Raw genomic sequence first — 19171 nt, forward strand, 5'->3', positions numbered from 1 at the left:
AAAAAAAAGATAGGCCAAGTCATGACCCGCTCCCAGTACATTCTGAGTCAGATTCTTGGCATGCAGTTGCTCTGCACAGAGTGCTACTTAGAGGGGGATTGTGCAAAGGTGGCTTAAAACTCAGCTCCCCTTCGCACTATCCCCCTTCTAGTGCAGAGCCAGCCTGCTTTACTTCAGCTGGCTACCTGTGGATCAAACTGCAGCCAGGGATCAATGTGGCGTGGGGGCATCCTGGCCACCTCCCTTTCCCTGTAGCCAAGACCCCTTTTCCCTGCTATGCCAGCAGTGGGGAGCGGGAGCAGCATAAAAGCCCCTACGCTGGCTCTACGCCCCACACCTTGCACTGGGGTGATCCTCTGGGGCAGCTTCAAGGCTACAGTCTGCCTGCAGAGTGGTGCAAAACAGATGTTCTGCGAGGAAGAATCTACCCCATTGTCTTTTAGGCCATGTCGACGCTACAGACCTGACAGCGGCCCAGCTGTACCGCTGCCACTGTAAAGTCTCTCCTGCTTTATGCCGCCAGGAGAGAGCTCTCCCGATGGCATAATTAAACCACCTCCAAGGAGCCGTGGTAGCAATGGCGGCAGGAGAGCAGCAGGGGCGAGGGATAGCTCAGTGGTTTGCGCATTGGCCTGCTAAACCCAGGGTTGTGAGTTCAATCCTTGAGGGGGTCATTTAGAAATCTGGGGCAAAAATTGGGGATTGGTCCTGCTTTGAGCAGGGAGTTGGACTAGATGATCTCCTGAGGTCCCTTCCAACCTGATATTCTATGACATGGTGCTGTCCACGCTGGCGCTTTTGTCAGTGACACTTATATCAGTCAGTGGGGTGCGTGGTTTTTTCACACCCCTGACCGACAAAAGTGCTAGTGTAGACAAAGCCTTAGATTGTAAGGTGCATTTGTTTATACAAAGGCTGAAAAGCACTCTGTTGTCAGAGCGCGGCTACAGACCAAATTGTACTTGCTGCAGCTTACCTCACCCTGACAATGGATGCAACACAATCAGATACCAGCAGACGCTAAAAATCCCCTAGCCCACGCAGCTGGTTTTTGTCACAGGGTCCCAAACCCATCGAGCAATTCCCATCACATCTGAAAAAAGACAGGGCCCTTTTCTGGTCTCACCCTGGCTTTACAACAAGGCGGCTCCAAAGCCCAATTTTTCAAGGAGCAGAGTGTTGTGCTGTGCCAGATGCACACAGGGTGTGAGGCTCTTACAGCCCCTGTCTGTTTAGCTTAAGGTGTAAAGCCCTACATGTGTAGCTCTGGAAGTCCCCAGTTCAATCCCCACTGCGGAGCACCGGCAGCTCCCATTGCAGCGGGATGGTCAGCACCTCTGAAAATCCAGGCTCCCCCTGACTTCAGCAGCGTTACTCTTTGTCCAGAGTAGAGCACTGGACTAGGACTCAGGAGAGCTGGGTTTGATTCTCAACTCCGCCAGTAGCCAACTGGATGGCCCTGGGAAAGTCACCCCACTGCTCCGTGCCTCAGTTTCCCCATCTTTAAATTGGGGACAATGATGCTGACCTCCTTTGTGAAGTGCTTTATTATTAATAACCCTGGTTTAAGTGAAATTAGAAGTGGGCCATCAGTTTCATTCGACATCATGCCAAATACATCTCAGGGGGTACCGAGTAAGAGTCTGGCAAGTATACAGTGGAAGGGGTTTCCCTTCTAATGTACTGGATGGAACCGTCTCCTCTGGCCTAGCTATCTTAGTGAGCGAGGGCCAAATTGTCTTTGCCATAAGGGGAAGTGTGTCCTGTATGCTGGCTCTCCCTTGGTGGGGCAGCAGAAGTTGGGACAATATTTGCTGCATCTTGATATCTTAAAACCATCACTGTGATTTTCAAACTCTGCTTTTTAGAAATCTGCGCAACACCAAGGGAACTAGATAGCGCAGGGGGCTGGAAATGTAATGTGAAGGTGAAAGATTGACTCTAGCCCACATCAACAGTAATGTAAAGTAGCTGCCAGCTGATAGATGTGCAACGGTCTGTGTGAAATGAATTTGGTAGGTCTCAGTTCAGTTCCCAGTGGACAAGCGTCCCCATCATAAAACCCACCACCCACCAGGGGCACTAGCTGACTCCTGATCAGGGGCAATCTCAGCAGAGGCCAGGGATTGAATGAGCTATGGGGACTGATCCATCTTCTCACTCTAGAGGAGATTCCTCCAGGTCAGGTCAGGCTTGAGTCATGCTGGCATGGCAATGCGGGACGATAGCCATCCTTCTCCAGAGCTGCCAGGCTGTCACAGAACTGCACAGCAAGGAGTAAGCAAAGCCCTGGGGCTGCAGCCCGAAAGCTCACCTTGCTCTGTTCAACCTTTGATTTCAGTTTTGGGTGGATATTTTTCAGTCCCCACGCGGCCTCTGACTCAGGCAGGTCACTTCCCCTTGCGCTGAGGTAGGTGCTAAGTGTTTACTCATTTGCCTCTGCCAGTGAGTTCACCGCAGAACAAACCGACACAGGAAACAGCATGCATTAATATTGCTGCAGAGCGCTTGGACGTAGAGTGGGGTGCACGGCCTGGGGGAGGGGGGAAATCGGTTGTATTACAGCATGGTAGTAGATGGGCCCCGTAAATCTTGCCTGGACATGCTGCTTCCCCTATTGACAGGACAGAAATAACCTGCTTGCTTGTGCATCAGAGAACTGGGAGTTGGGGGAAGGGATAGCTAGCCCCACAGCGCTGACACCTTGGCCAGATCTCTCTCCTTTGCCCAGCAACAGACCTCCATCCACTCCAGAGGGTGCTCCAAGAGAGCACCATGCGGTGACCTATTTTGCTGTCCTTCGCAGGCTAAGAGAAAGAAGGGACCATCAGATGGCTCATAAATAAGGCTGCGAGACTGTCACAGAAGTCACGGATTCTGTGACTTTCCAGGACCTCCATGACTGCTGCAGCGGCCAGTGTGGCTGACCCCAGGGCCGTCCCGGGGCCAGCCACCCCGGGGCCAGCTGCTGGGACAGCTGCAGTGGTCCTGGAGGCTGCCTGAGCAGTGGTCTCTGGGAGCCTCGGAGCAGCGGGCGGCCGGGGGTAGTCAGCCCCCACCACCAGAGCAGGGGCCAGCTGTTGGTCGCCGGGAACCCCCGGAGCAGCTAACATTTAGTCAGGGATATTTATAGTAAAAGTCATGGACAGGTCACGGGCCATGAATTTTTGTTTATAGCCTGTGGCCTGTCCATGACTTTTATTAAAAATACCCATGACTAAATCTTAGCCTTACGCATAAGCAGGATCATCGCCCCGAGGCTGGTTTCCACAGCATGGTCACGTGAAGGATAGGTATTTGGGCCATTTTCCAACCACTTTTAAATGGTCTTTCTAGACCCAGGTATGATGTGGGTGGGCTTCAACCACCACATCCAAAGCATCAGGTCCCAGCTATTCCTGGAGGTGGGATGCCAGACTAGATAAGAATAGCCCCTTCCATCCAAGGATCCCAAAGGGTGTTACAGACATTAATGAGTTATGCCTCACCTCTCCCAATGGTTTGCATATTACCTTCATTTTACAGATAGAAAAACTGAGGCACAAAGAGGTCAAGTGACTTGCCCAAGGCCATACAGCAATTTGGTAGCAAAGCCATGGCCAGAACCCAGAAGTCCCAACTCCCAGCCCTGTGCTATACCCACAACATTGTGCTTGCAGATGGATCTATGGCTGATTGGATCTCTGATCAATCATTCCAACCTCTGAGGCAAAATGGTTAGATTATACTGACAGTTGGCTGGCATTTCTGCCTTTGCAAGGTGACTAGTTCATTCCCAAACCTTGTGTCCCACCCGGCAGCCACAACCAGTGCAAGCTGGTATGGGTCAGCCTGTCTCACAGTCACACAAATGACCAGACAGGAACAGACCCAGCCAGCCTGGCCTCTTCCTGCATTTTCCATTGCTTTCTATAGGAGCCAACAGCTTTCATTAAAAAAGTACCCACCTCCCATTCCCACCTCCTTCCATGGCGGGGCCAGTCCTGTGAATCTGGGAACAGTCTATAGTTTAGACTGGACTTTCTCTGCCCTGTGCTGCTCGCTCCAACCCGCTCCCTCCCCTTAGCTTCACACCACACCTGCCCCTCTTACCCTCTTTTCCCCTCCTCTGTACTCTTCACCCCCTTCCCTTCCTTTTTCTTTCCATTTAGCTGATCCCCTCCTAAGTTCCCCCCCACCACGGAATTAACATGCCATTTACCGCCATCACATGGTTCGCTCTGCTTGTGTGTTCTGCTCATTCGCCCACCTCTCTGTTGTGTCTGCTTAGACTGTAAACCGCTCAGAACAGGGACAGTCTGCTACTCTGTTTCTAGAGCACCTCGCACAATGGGGCCCCCCTGTTCTTGGCTGGCCCTTAGGCACTAGCATAATAAACATGATAAATAATAAAAAGAACGAGGAGTACTTGTGACACCTTAGAGACTAACAAATTTATTTGAGCGTAAGCTTTCGTGGGCTAAAACCCAAAGCTCATGCTCAAATAAATTTGTTAGTCTCTAAGGTGCCACAAGTACTCCTCGTTCTTTTTGCTAATACAGAGTAACAGGGCTGCCACTCTGAATGATAAATAATAATGTTCATGACCTATTCACCCAGCCTCGCTCTAGCTAAGTTATAGCTGGATCTACAGCCATCTCTAGCCCCTATCACTCTAACAAGGCGCTAATGTCAAAGCCTCCCTGGGTACATTTAAATGCAGATTTGACAAACACAGTCTGGTCAAGGGGAAAAGCCACCCCTTGCACAGAGCTGTGACTTGCTCGGGGCCCCACAGGGATTTGGCAGAGTCCTGGTTTCCTGTTTTAAGCCCTAGACACCAGTGCCTCCCCAGACCTTAACTACAGATACAGATTGCTGCACCAGTTGCATATTACGGGCTGCTGTGGTGCTCCTGTCCCCAAATCTAAGGTGATACCTTAGCCATGGGACTGCAGAAGCCCTTTGAGCCAAGATCGGCGCTTTGATCTTCCACACTGCTGCCTGATGGCGCATCAATTGAATTGATTCATTTAGGGTATATTCCTTATTTCATTTGACTTCCCACTGCTTATATCTATGGAGTATAAATATAACTTGGTGGGAAAATCCTACAGAACATGCCTATTGGGTGTGTCAGCAATCTGATTTGCAGGGCTGGAAGAAACATAGAAAATCCTGTTCAGGTTTTGGTCCCAAGCCTGTAGAATTCAGGAGAATATTAACCCTGATTTGACCACCAGGTCATCATCTCTTTTTAACCTTTCTGCAGGTGGCCTTGTAAATGGGGAAGTCATTGAGTCATTGCAAGTCTGACAACAATACCACATTAACAACTATTTATACAGATCATTTCACGTTCAGTGCAAGGTCCTATTGCCAAGACTTAAAAAGTATATAAATTAAGGACCCGATCCTGCAATCATTATTATATGTATATTACTGAGCTAGTATTAAAATAGACAGACATAAATTAGGAACTTTGGACAGTAAGAGATGAAACAATTCCCACTTTGTCTAGATGGGGTCCAGCAAATTGCATAGCTGACTAGGAGTCCGGACACCTAGGATCTATTCCCACCTCTGCCATTCACTCACTCACTGAATGTCCTTGGGGCAAGTCACCTCAAACTTTTGTGTCTCCGTTTCCCAGCTGTAAAATATGGATAATGATACTTACCTTCCTTGGTAAAGTGCTTTGAGAACTCCATAGAGGAGCTCAATAATAGTACACAAACAACATTTTCCTCAATCATTTCCTTGGGGGAATTGAAAGAAAAGGGAGGAGAGAAAAAAAGACATGAGAGTAAGAAGAGTACACATATAATCCTCGCAAGCCCACAAAAGAACCTAATTCTAGCTCATCTATCTAAGCCACTATTACCATAATATCTGGGCACCTCACAGTCTTTACTGTATTTATCCTAGCAACAGCCCTCTGAGATAGGCAAGTGCTATTGTGTTAGGTATTACCCTATTATGACACAGAGGGACTAAAATACTTTTCCAAAGTCTATGGCAGGGCAGGCAATGAAACCGAGGTCTCCGGACTCCTAGGCTAATGCCCTAACCACTGGACCATCCTTCTTCCCTGGTACAATATCTCGCTCCCATTTACGCAGGATCCTTTCCATATTTCCTAGCTTGTTCCTCTTCTTCACCTGGTAGTTGTAGCAAGTTCAGGTCTTGGGCCTTTTTTAAGCAACCAGTGATGTTTTTACAACATAGGGGACATGCCAGGAGCAACCCAGGATAGGCAAGGATGCTGGAGCCCTGATCATGCCCTAAGAGACATTTGGTAGTGCAGGAATAATTCAGAATGATCCTCTGGGGGGAGTTTTTTTTTTCCTGAGCAGCAGATAAATCCTTTAGCTCCCTATCAACAGTAAAAGAAAAATGGACAAAGAACCATGAGGAAAATCAGAACCCAAAAAATTAAACCAAACCAGTCACTAAAACTTTCATCCACCCAGCGACCCTGCAGCATGCCTCTGAGGGAGACACATAGCTCCATTTCCATTGACGTCAATGCAGTTTTTGCCTGAGACGGGAACTTAGGTTAATTTCAAACACTAAGTTATATGTGGATGTAAATATAGACAGAGTTTCCTCTTGACTTCACTGGGAGCAGAGCGAGGCCAACACTGAATCCCACTCAGATTGCGTGTGTGTGTGTGTGTGTGTGTGTGTATATAACACATGTGGTTATAGTTTACAGCCTGATTCTACAATTTTTATTCAAGCAAAATCCCTCTGGCTACAATGCGTGCTCTGCATAAGGACTGCCTTGATTTTATTTTATTTTATTTTAATACCTTACAAACTTCGGTAAGGCAGGGACTTCCTTATTATGCGTTTGTCTAGCACACAGAACAATGGGATTCTGAACCTAGCTGGGCCTCCAGATGCTACCGCAATGCAAATAATAATATAATCGTGACAGTAAAACAGCTCTGAGCTGGATGTGAACTGCATAAACAGTTAGGTGTAGTTACTGAAGTGGTGTTATTGACAGAGCTGCAGTGACTCATGCTTATTTACAAGTCTACCTGTAAAACAGGTTAAAGAGTCACCCATGCTTAAAAGGTTGCAGTGCCGAGGAATTCTATTCATTTGGGACAGACATGAGGAGCAGATCCTTTCGATTTGTTTTGGTCTCGGTTCTCAGAACATTTTCAATGTTTTGCCCCATAAATCTGCTACTGTGGATGTGACAAGCCACCTTTTGGAAAGTCATCAGGGTTCAATTTTACCCAACAGCTGACGTTCTCAGACTCAAGTCAACTGCGCAGCCATTAAGCATTGCCTGGCCTGGCGCGGGTCTCTTTCACGTGGAGTACATTTGGCTATAGGAATGGGAGGAGATAATGGCAATGAAACTAAGCAAGAGCTGTGCCAGCTTCCCACCCATCACTCTGCCAAGGCACCTCAATCCTCTGCATCCCACTACTATTGCAGTCCTGCCTCCCCCCCACCCCCCGCCCCCAACGCATTTCAATCCTGACCTGCAGCTCCCTTTGCTATTCCAGTCCTGGACTCTCACTCACTCACTCACTCTCTCACACACACACACACACACACACACCCCTGCCAGTGCATCTCACTTCTCTCCTGCAGCCCCCTGGTATTCCAGTCTTGGGCGCGTGACAGAAACACACACACGCTCCACCAGTGCACCTCAGTCCTGATCTGAGCAAAGACTTGGCCGGTGTTGCCCACAGACTTGAAACCAAGTCCCCAGAGATTAAACCTTGACCGGCCCATGTACCTCTCCCTCTCCACTTTTTAAAGGAACCTGACAGGATACAAGAATTATAATCAAAACAGAAAGGAATTTAAAAGAGACACATTAAACCCGAGTTTGTAATAGAAACCTTGTTACCTGAATTGAGTCTCAGCGACTGCCTACGCCCCTCGCTGCCCCTGCGCCGATGAGGGTCCGGTGGGTCGCTGCTGTTCCCAGAGGCCATGGTGGAGGGGAGCTTGGGGAGAGGGGATCAGGTTTACCCTGCAGAGGGAGAAACAACGGTAGGCAGGGTGAACCGGGATTGCTCAGTGAAGGGCTCTGGGGAGCTGCAAGCTGTGACCAGTCTGGTGATGCTAGAGGAGACAACTGAAGACTCAAGGTCTGTTCTTTGGCCTTGGATCCTTACACACCTCAAGGGACAGTCTTAGGCCCCAAGATAATTCTTCTATAGTTCACCTAGAGTTTCTCCTCTGAGCACTTGGCCTCCCGCCTTCCTATTTCTGCACATCTGACACCCTCCTGGCTCCTCCCCACCCTATCCCACTCTCAAAAATCCCCACCCACACCAAGGTTCCTCGATCTCTCTGGCTGGATAGCATTAGTTCCCTCAAACACATCCTCAGGCTCCTCCTTCATCTACAGGATCACTCCCACGCCCACAAGTCTGGCAGCTCTCCCTCCCTGGCCTTGTCGCACGAGGGAAATTTATCATGCTCAAGACAATGAGGTTCCCCTAGCACTCTTGTGAAGCACCTCACGACCACACAAAAAGGTGCTCCTCCACGGGCTGCATGCTCATCTGATACCATCTGGACTGAACTTGCCTTCAGCGAGGCGAGTTACCATTCCAGTCTGTACCATTTAGTCCCAGTGTGGATGGACGTCACTGGTGTCATCCCACAACTGGTTCCAACAGTCCTACTTCTAGCGCACTGGTGACCTTTCAAAATCTGCTGCAATCCATTGCTTTCGGGGAGCTGTGCCATAGAAACTGGGGGACAGTTTCCCAGAAGGCACTGCAACCGCAACGATTTAGAGCGGTGCGAGCGCAGATGTAGGGCAAGCTCTTAAAATGGTTCTGCACAAACAGCTTGGATGCACTGAACTGGTTCAGTGCCCTAGTGTAGACATGGCCATTGTATCCCCAGGAGAGGTTGGAACAGTTTTCACCTCTCAGGTGCACTATGCACCCAAACAGTGTGCCTATCCTCGGTCTTATTAGGTCCCCATTTCTCTTTATTCTGGAGCTACTATTTCCTCCTGTTCATCATCTCACAGATCCTCCTAAAAAATAACTACAATTAAAAATTCATTAGAACCCAAATCCCTGAACGCCCAGCCATCCTAAACCCAGGCCTAAATTTTACAGCAAGTGCAAATCTCTACTCACAATGCTTAGCATGTATACAGCTCATTATCGACACTTTATGAACCTGCCTGCCAGGTGGGTATTCACTCAGCTTTTGCAGTGGGCGAAACTGAGTCACGCAGAGGGTCTGCCTGCAGTTGCATGGTGAGTCGATTTCAGGGCTGGGAAGAAAACACTGCTAGTTCCTAGTCGCCTGCTCAGTCCACTAGTGCAGGGGTTTCCAAACTGTGGTCCATGCAGCACTGGTGGCACGTGAGCTTGTTGGAAGTGGTACACTGTATCAGGATTGTCTATCCCTGGAAGTCCTGGGACTGCGGCCAGCCAACCCGTTCCATGACATGGCTCTTTTTAGGCAGGGGAGCAGCAGACTAATTGAGGAAGCGGGGAGGGGCAGGTGCTGATCAGGTGTCTACCTCCTTAACATGATAAAACCCAGCTGTTAGTGACCCCCAGGAGGAGAGAGGCACACGGCTTGAAGAGGAGAATTACAGGGGAGCATCAAGTCAGGAGACAGGCTCCCTGGGATGGGAACTAGAACCAGAACATAGACTAGTGGGCTGGGGGAGCCTGCCCGAGTCACAGCCCACCCCAAGGAGGCAGGTTGTGGAATTCCCTAACCAAGAGGAAAGAGTTGTGAGTCCACAACAGAAGGCCTGTCAGAAAGATTCTTCTAAGAGGCCAGGGTCTTTAGTGGGACCGGCAAAGCTCCCTGGGCAGGGAACTGGGAGCCTTCCCAAGATTCGCCCACCTCCCTAGCTCCCCTTTGAGGCTTTGTCTACATTGGCACTTCGTCGGCAAAACTTTTGTTGTTCGGGGTGTTAAAACACACACACCCGAACGACAAAAGTTTTAGTGACGAAAAGCGTCCTTCTTCGTTTGCAAGAGCGCTCTCCTGCCGACAAAGCCGCTGCCGCTCAGGTGGGGGTGGAAGTTTTTTGTCAGCAGGAGAGCTCTCTCCGGCTGACCAACAGCAGCTACAATGCAAGTGCCGCTAAAAGCCTCATAGTGTAGCCATAGCCTAAGCCTTCCCTGCCCATTTATTTACTTACACACACACACTCTCCCCCACCCCCCTCACCTGACCCTAACCTCATTAGACCTGGGCAGAAAGTGGGTTTTTTCCATCTTTCCAGGATTTCAGAACTTTCCCCCAGACAAACTGAACTTGTTTTCAAAATAATAAATACAGTAAATAAATAAAAGTGACTCACCTGCCCTAAAACAGCCAAGAGCACAGTGGTTAGGGCACGATGGGTCACGGGCAATCCTAGTTCAAGTTTGTGATTTCCCCCCCTCCATCCTCCCCCCACCCCTGCTCCTACCCCACCCCCTAATTTTATCAGAAATTCCATCCTGGACCTAGAAACTTGTTCGTTGCTGTGACAAGTCTTGGGTCTGACACATTTTCGTTGGAAAACATCACAGCATTTCGGTGAAAAACTCCCAACCTGCTCTAAACCTCATGTCCTCTAACCCTCCCAAATGGACTCCCCTAGCCAAACTCCCTTCTCTTCTAATTCCCCCAGGCAGATCTCCACCAGCCACATACAAAACTCATTTGAATAGGTGTCTCTTAATTAACGCTATTAAGACCTAAACCAATAGGGCACCAAAAGGATTAAATGTGCACGGGGTACTTCAAACATCAGTTCTTCACAACGGTGTCATTTGAACAATAAAGTTTGTGAACTACAGCACTAGTACACACTTCTGGACCAGATTCTCAGTGGCTGTAAATCAGGGTTGCAGTGTCTTCAATGGAGCTACTCTACTGTATTTTCCACTCCATGCATCTGATGAAGTGGGTTATAGCCCATGAAAGCTTATGCCCAAATAAATTTGTTAGTCTCTAAGGTGCCACAAGGACTCCTCGTTGTTGAGGCGTACAGTAGCTGAAGATAAACATTTGGGAAGGCAGTGTGGCCTAGTGTAAGTTGTACCTCAATTAATAATATATGGGTTATTTCTGTCTGGTATTGGTTAGCCATGTTAAATTAGTTTTGGTTGGAGCCCTTAAAGGTGTTGGATAATGATGCACTGCCACAGTTAGACGCCGCGCAGTGTAGCCAGTCCAGGGCTATCACTCTGTTTTCCAAGCCTTAGAGCATATTGTCTCCAGAGGCAGAAGTCCAACAACAGAGGTGTGAAATACTGTCCATCATTCACCACAACGAGGTGACAATGGTGGGGGGCAGGGGGAGGGACCTAAAAGAATGCACAGCTTACTTATCAACAGGGCTTAGGAAATTGCTGAATGCTCATTTGCATCTCAATGCTCAGAAGACAATGCCAGCTGACAGGTACTCCTTGCTAGGTGTCTTGGGAACAAACCGGAGGTTTGGACTGTGCCTGGAGGGTGACTGGTTTCAGAGTAGCAGCCCTGTTAGTCTGTATTCGCAAAAAGAAAAGGAGGACTTGTGGCACCTTAGAGACTAACAAATGTATTTGAGCATAAGCTTTCATGAGCTACAGCTCACGATAGTCTTTCCTGTACGCTATCCCCTCTTTTCTCCTCCGTCCCCCGACTTCAAATGTGCCCAGTGAGGGTGGTTCGATTGTGACCCAGGGGTTCCTCTTGCAGCACTTCTCCAAGAGAGCAAGGGAGAAGGGAAAGGCTGTGTAGGGGTTGGAAGGATTAAAGCTGGGGTTCAGAGTACAGCATGGGAGGAGGGCTGGCCTCATCACCCCCTCACAAGGGTTAGACTCCCTAATCCTCTGCCATCTGGCTGTAATCCTGAGAGACTAACCTCCCGCTGCTGGTTTCTGCTCTGGAGCTTGGGTGGAGATGAAGTAGGTTGCCTTCGAATTTAGAGTTCCCATCTTCTGAGTGAGGAAAACCCTCAGTGACCTCCCTCACGCCCCAGCCAGTTCTACAAAGGTTTATACGGTGCTTTTATCGTGCTTTTTCATGTGAAGGGCTCAAAGTGTTTCACAAGGGCACGTGAGAATCATTATCCCCCTTTTATAGATGGGGAAGCTTAGGCACAGAGACGGAAGTGATTTGCCCAAGGTTACAGGGTCTGGCAGAATGAGGAATAGAAGCCAGCAGTCCTGACTCCCTGGCTCTAGTCTAGACTAGCAGTTCCCAACCAGGGGTACGTGTACCCCTGGAGGTACTCAGAGGTCTTCCGGGGGCACATCAACTCATCCAGCTATTTGCATAGTTTTACAACAGGCTACATAAAAAGCCCGAGGAAAGTCAGTACAAAGGAAAATTTCATTCAGGCAATGAGTTGTTTATCCTGCTCTATACACTATACACTGAAATATAAATACAATATTTATATTCCAATTGGTTTGTTTTATAATTATATGGTAAACATGAGAAAGTCAGCAATGTTTCAGTACTAATGTGCTGTGACACTTTTGTGTGTTTATGTCTGATTTTGTAAGCAAGTCGTTTTTAAGTGAGGTGAAACTTGTGGGTACGCAAGACAAATCAGACTCCTGAAAGGGGTACAATCGCCTGGAAAGGTGGAGAGCCACTAGTCTAGACCTCGCTCCTTCCCCTCCTGGAAGAGGGCAGGAAGGAGAACTTCCTGTGTGGCTCTCAGTTAACATTGCTCCCTGAATGGGTAACTTGTTTCACCTCTCCAAACTGAGTTAGCTTAGGGCAGGTCTACACTTAAAACGCTGCACTGATGCAGCTGCACCGCTGTAGAGCTTGAATGAAGCTGCGCTAAACCGACGGGAGAGAGCTCTGCCATTGGGGTAGTTAATCCACCTCTGTGAGAGGCGCTAGCTGTGTGGGCAGGAGACGATCTGCCACCGACATCGCACTGTCTATGCTGCCGCGTAGGTGGGGATAACGGCGTCGCTCAGGGGCTGTGGATTTTTCACACCCCTGAGCGATGTAGTGATACCGAAGTAATTCCGTAGTGTAGACCTGCCCTTAGTGCTAATGGGGGACACATCCTGACGGACTTGGTGAGTGGAAACCCCAGGCCAGGGTGCAGCTTGTGCCTGCCCCTTGGCAGATTGCTACTGAGCAAGAACTGAGTGTCACGGCAATTCTACCCTGCTGGTATCGAGGGACACCCTCTTCTAATCCTCCCATTGATTCATGCATCATTAGTTGCTGCTTGGATGCTACTCCGAGACATGCACCCTCTGAAGGGTCTTAGTTTAAAGCAGTGATGCTCAGACATCAGTGGTTCAAGAGCCACATTAGCAATCAACATTACCCAAAAGAGCCACCGTCGTGTGAATTCATTCATTTGTTACTCTAGTACTATAGATCCATATTTAAACAGAGGGACAGGGGAAATAGTTTAGATAGTCTCACAGCAAAATGACCGACCAAGTATTATTATTTCCTCAACTGCAATTGGTTAATAATATAGTAAAAGCCTCCTGACTGGTCAATCATTAAATCACTTGGTGTTTTAATATCATGTGTATCATTTAATACCACAGGAGATGCATTAAAGAGCCACGTGCGGCTCATGAGCCTCAGTCTGAGTCTCACTGGTTTAAAGGTTCAGTAGGTCACAGGATACATGAAACACCCAATGTACAAGAGAGGCAGGGTACATTGGACAAAGCACAGAACTAGGAGACTTGTGTTCTATCCCACACTCAGCCACAGATTCACCTTGGGCAAGTCATGTCCCCAATCTGTGCCGGAGTTTCCCCATCTGTAAAAAGCGATAATGAAACTGACCTCCTTTGTGCATTGTTTTGAGATATGTACCATCAGTTTAGATCCAGTTGCAAAATGGGAAAAACTTCCTACCTGTCAGGGTGGTTAAGCACCAGAATAAATTGCCTAGGGAGGTTGTGGAATCCCCGTCATTGGAGATTTTTAAGAACAGGTTGTCAGGGATGGTCTAGATACTTAATCCTTCCTTGAGTACAGAGGACTGGACTAGAAGACCTCTCGAGGTCCCTTCCAGTCCAATGATTCTATGGGGAGACTTGGACTGTAAGGGCTTGTCTACCTGGGAAACTGAGCAGTAAAACTATGCCAGTATAATTACCCCGCTATAGTTATACTGGTAACTCCCCGGGTGGACTCTCTAATTCCAGAGTAATTAAGTGTCTTCTTCCGGAATAGCTTTAGCTGCTTCCAAAGCAACATAAGTTAAATCAGAAAAAGCCACTCTCACTCCAGAATTAGACTGTCCCCATGGGGAGTTTTGCCAGTATAACTATAAGGGTGTAAATTCACACTGTACCTTACACTGGTATAACTTCCCATGTAGATCTGCTCTAAATTCCCTGCTCCGTGTAGCAGAGACCAGCTCTCCCTCTATGAACAAAGCACACCATTAATGCTCAATACATAATAATACTACAGCTTGATCAGAGTGTGGAATTTTACCTGGAGTTTATAAAGCACTTTGGCACCTGTGTGATGACCAGGGCTTCTTAAAACCAAGTTTAATATTCTACAGGAACAAAAATTGAGGGGAAATTCCTCAACCATCTTTTCATTCTGTGTTTGTACCGCACTTCGCAGAATGGGGTTCTAGTCCATGACTCAGCCTCCTAGGGATGCGGTGGTAATAAAAATAACAGGACTTGGAAAGAACAAAGGACCAGATCATCAGCTGGTACAAATCTATGTAGGCCAACTGAAGTCAATGAATCGAACCTAATGGACACCCAACTGCTGCGCTCACTCCAGATTGGTTTAACTTTAAATACCGAATCACAGAAAAGCAGAGCTGGAAGGGACCCCTTTGTTTATTTGTAAGTCACTCTGGTTCAGGTGCAAGGGTAGGGGCTTGCTGGTTGGTGGATCTGGCCATATTCGAAGGGTGACCCACCACTGGTAACACCTGCAGCTTGCTTGGTGCAAGTCTTAACCACAGTTTCTAGCCCGGTCCTGAACACTCGTCATCCTTGTCCATCCTTGCAGCTCAGTTATGTTTAGTACCCGTCCAGCTGTAGTCATTGCCAACACCCACCATTGGCAAGGGGGAATTCTTCTAGTGTAGAGCAGGTTTCTGCATCTGAAAGATTCTTAGTCTCAGCTTGTCCTCGCTGATGCTATTTCTGGGTTCATGACGCAGTTGTTTGCTCTTATTTTTCATGTTTACCCTTTGCAAAACCTACAAGGAAGTGAGCCCCTTTTGTCAAGCTGGTTCCTCTTCTGCTTATCATTTCTAAGAAGGGAAAATTTCAGTTTCTTTTTTTTTTGGGGGGGGGGAGGGGCTTTTCCCATCACATGACATTTCTTACACAAATCCCTTCTCTTCCACTCTAAAGTCAAGTCGTGCAGGGGTGTGTAAGTCACATTTCTCAAACTCATCGGGAACTACCACCTGCCCCTCACCCATTCGAAACACCAATCCACGGCCAACTGCTGCTAATGCGCATCTTCCCCAATGGCAGCAAAGAGGAACGGATTAAGATCTGAACGAGATCTTAGGCTGACCAGGGTGCCAAGCACCAGAAGAGCCTCCTCTCCTTCCACGTTTGACCACTTCCAAGCTAATCTGGAGTCGGACCAATCTAATGGGGACCAATCCCTATGGCCCTGAGAAAGAGTAGAGGAGGACCTGCCACCCACGTTTTCAAGAGGTCCCTAGGCTCCCAGGAACAAGGGCTTCAGTCACCTTGTGGCCCAAAGAGGCCAGGAACGGGGTGGGGGGGCTGAGAGTACGATTCCCCCAGCATCCATGGGCACCAGGTTTGTATAATTTTTAGTGGTGCCCAGAACGGGTCCAAGCAGAGCTGTCCCATCCATAGGACTGACTTGGGCAACCCCCTTGGGCCCTGCACTTTGGGAAGCCCCATGCTTCAGGGGGATGCGGGGTCCAGGGCCGCCTGGGGGGATAGCTGGGGGCCTGCCGCCAGCAGCAGCAAGCGACCCGGCCCCAGCCCACTCCGCCACGCCGGCTCCCGATGTTGCTCGGGGGAGGAGGGCAGAAGCCAGAAAGAGGCGAGGCAGGGGCGGGGGGAAGGGGCGGAATGGGGGTGGAGGGGGGTGGGCTGGGGCCGGGTCAGTTGCTGCTGCTGGCCCCAGGCCCCCTGTTAACCTCCCAGGCTGCCCCTGAAGCTTGGGGCCCCCCAAAGCGCAGGGCCCGGGGCAGTTGCCCCGGTCCGTCCTATGGACGGGATGGCTCTGATTAAATATTAGCCCAAACAATGGTGGAGCCGGGCCCACATTCCTGAATATTGGTGAAGCCCGGGCACCACGGGCTCATATAACTCGCCGCCTATGCCAGCTTCCCCAGGATTCTGGTTTGCTAGGAGCTGTGTTTAGCCTTCATCTACTACCGAGGTATTAATCACCTCCCAGCTCACCCAGGCCTCACCTTCACGAAGGGTTAAAGCCACAGTGACATGTGGGCGTAGCAGCACCTCAGAGATGGCAAAGCAGCTTATCTTTATTGCCGACTAAAACAGACCTTTGCCTTGAGTGCATTTCCCCTCCCGCTCCTCCACTTTGCTTAAAGGTTTCGGGTGAGTTTCCTGTTCTTCCTGGAGCGCATGTCCCTCACTTGCCTTCCCATCCGCCAAACCCACTCAGCACCTTTCCCTGAGACCAAATCCCGTCAGAGGCTTCCCCACCCACCTCAATAAAAGGTGATGTGGAAATTCAGGCACTGGCCCTGTGTCGAGGAGAAAGGCCAGCATGGAGGTGGGAAAACATTGCATATCACGGGGCAAAGGGGGGATCCGCAGAAGCACAGAAGGGGAAGGAGAGGCAGAGAGACTCTGAGTAGCAGCTGTAGCTCTGAGCAGAAGCCGGCTCACCCTCTTCTGTGGGAGCAATATAACTGCCATTCGTGTGTTGTACAGTCTGATGCTGTTTCAGGAAGTGCATACATATCTCCCGAAGGAAACATGTTCTAGGCAAGGCCTTAGCCCACACAAAGGAACTTGGGGCAAATTCCACCACTGGATGCACAGCGGGCAGGACGGTAACTAAACACTTGCATGCAGTGTGTGTGTGTGTATGTACAGCACCTAACACCCTGGGCCTCGGGGCAATGCTGCATTACAAATGAATACTCCTACTGCTAATATTATTCCGGGAAGCACAACTCACAGCCACAGGGCTGGCAAACTAGGGTCACCAGGCTCCATAGCTCCTGACCCCAGAGAAGTAACCACCCCAACAACTTCCCCATTCCCCTTTACGACCTGCTCTGACAGAAAGCCACACATCTGCCCCCTCTGCTCCCTTCCTGTCTGCACGCACAGGCCAAACAGAGAGTGCTGCTGGCCCGTGCAGCTGGGGGCCCCCCCGCACTGCCACCTGGGAAGGTGCTGAAATGATTCATTAATTTCAAAACCATACACGTGACTAGTTATGTCTGGTAAGTCAGCCTGGGAAGACAGTGCCCGCGGCTGCAGAGACACGGTGAGCCAGGGGACTGCAGATTTCTGCAGCATTAACCCAGAAACGCATCCCAATCCAAATCCAAAAATCGTTCGGGTGTATTTAAGCCTTTAATCCACCTTCATTTACTTGTTTTATAAGAAAACACTGTAGGGCTGTCCTGATTCACTGCTGTAGGTTGTCGTGTTTTGGCATGACTATAAAACACTGGAGAATATATTTTAACAAAGGGGTTCCACGCCCCCTCTTCTGGCAGTCAACTTACAGTGAAATCTTTGGCCCTGATCCTGCAAATACTTATTTACACATTTAACATTAAGTACTTGAATGGTATTAACTCATCTGCTCATATGCCTAATTCAAGCATATTTTGTTAACCTCTGAGGACAGGACAAGAAGCAATGGGCCTAAATTGCAGCAAGGGAGGTTTAGGTTGGATATCAGGAAAAACTTCCAAACTGTCAGGGTGGTTAAGCACTGGAACAAATTTCCCTGGGAGGTTGTGGAAGCCCCGCCATTGGAGATTTTAAAGAACAAGTTAGACAAATACCTGTCAGGAATGGTCTAGTTATTATGCAGTCCTGCCATGAATGCAAGGGACTGGACTAGATGATTTTTCAAGGGCCCTTCCAGTCCTACACGTCTATGATTAGGGCCCTTAATTGTCCTGACCAGTGACAGAGCACTGTACATTCCCAAGCCCTTTCTAGTTAACCCTCACAACCCCAGGGGAGCTCGTCAAGTGGCATTAGCCCCATTTTATAGGTGGGGAAATGGAGGCCCGGAGACGGGCGGCGACTCGCCCACGGTGCAACTGGACCAGCTTGGCGTGCCTGTTTTCCAGACCCCTGGGCTAATCACTTCTCCCCACCGCCCGCCCATGTGACACCCCCCCCCCAAACCAAACCAGCAGGACCTGCCAGTGATGCCCCCAGAGCTGTCACTGGCCTCGGGGCTGCGCCTGAGTGCCCCCCCCCCCACGGGGGAGCCCTGCACCCTCGCCACGCAAGCTCCTAGGCGCCAGGGGCTGGATTCCTGCAGATCGCAGCTGTTGCTTTAGTCCTGTGCCCCCCCCCCCGGGGAAACAGGCGCCGCGAGCCCTGCCCCATCCCGGGAGCTGCGGTGTCCCAACCCCAGCGGCCGCCAGCTCGCTGGACCCCTCCCTTCCCCTTTGTCCCGCTCGCGGCTGGGATGCTGCGCCCCGGGGCGCTGGGCTGGGAGAGGGGAGGAAGCGCCCGCGCGGCTCGTCCTCACCCAATTCTTCCTCCCGTCTCTGCACCGGAGCCTGGCAGCGCTCAGAGCGGGGCCGATGCGGCTGGAGCGGCCCCTGCGCGCTAGTTCATCCTCCCCGGCTTCCCTGCCCGCTTCTGCGCCGGCTTCCTCGCCCTAGGAAAGGGGTGTGGGGGGGGGGACACCGATTGCATGCGAAAGGAAGGAGTGGAGAAAACGAATCGACCATAGATGCAAATCGGGAGACCGCTTCAGCTCCCTCTAGAGGCTCCTTCTCGCCCAAAGCTGCTCACTGAGTCCTTCCAGAGCTCCTTCCACCGTGGCCGTGCGGATTTGGGACACGGGAAGGGGGCTGAATCAGCCACTACGCTCACAGGAACCTTTCTGGGAAATAGCTTTCTTCAGGGAAAAGCAAACACAACAGTATCATAGAATATCAGCGTTGGAAGGGACCTCAGGAGATCATCTAGTCCAACCCCCCTGCTCAAAGCAGGCCCAATCCCCGATTTTTTTTGCCCCAGATCCCTATATGGCCCCCTCAAGGATTGAG

At 49.8% G+C, this 19171-nt stretch overlaps 1 protein-coding gene across 1 annotated transcript in view; it reads right to left on the reverse strand.

The window, feature by feature from the left end:
• BAK1 (BCL2 antagonist/killer 1) overlaps nt 1–18784 on the reverse strand; it is a 36698-nt gene extending 17914 nt beyond the window's left edge. The window contains exons 1-2 of the mRNA XM_074936133.1: nt 18646–18784; nt 7862–7987 (exon numbers count right to left, since the gene is read on the reverse strand). Coding sequence (XP_074792234.1) covers nt 7862–7949 — 88 coding nt within the window. The 5' untranslated portion in view covers nt 7950–7987; nt 18646–18784. The remainder of the gene's footprint in view (nt 1–7861; nt 7988–18645) is intronic.
• Between the last annotated feature and the right edge of the window lie 387 nt (nt 18785–19171).

This window comes from Natator depressus, chromosome 21, assembly GCF_965152275.1.
Source record: "Natator depressus isolate rNatDep1 chromosome 21, rNatDep2.hap1, whole genome shotgun sequence".
NCBI classification, from domain to species: domain Eukaryota; kingdom Metazoa; phylum Chordata; order Testudines; family Cheloniidae; genus Natator; species Natator depressus.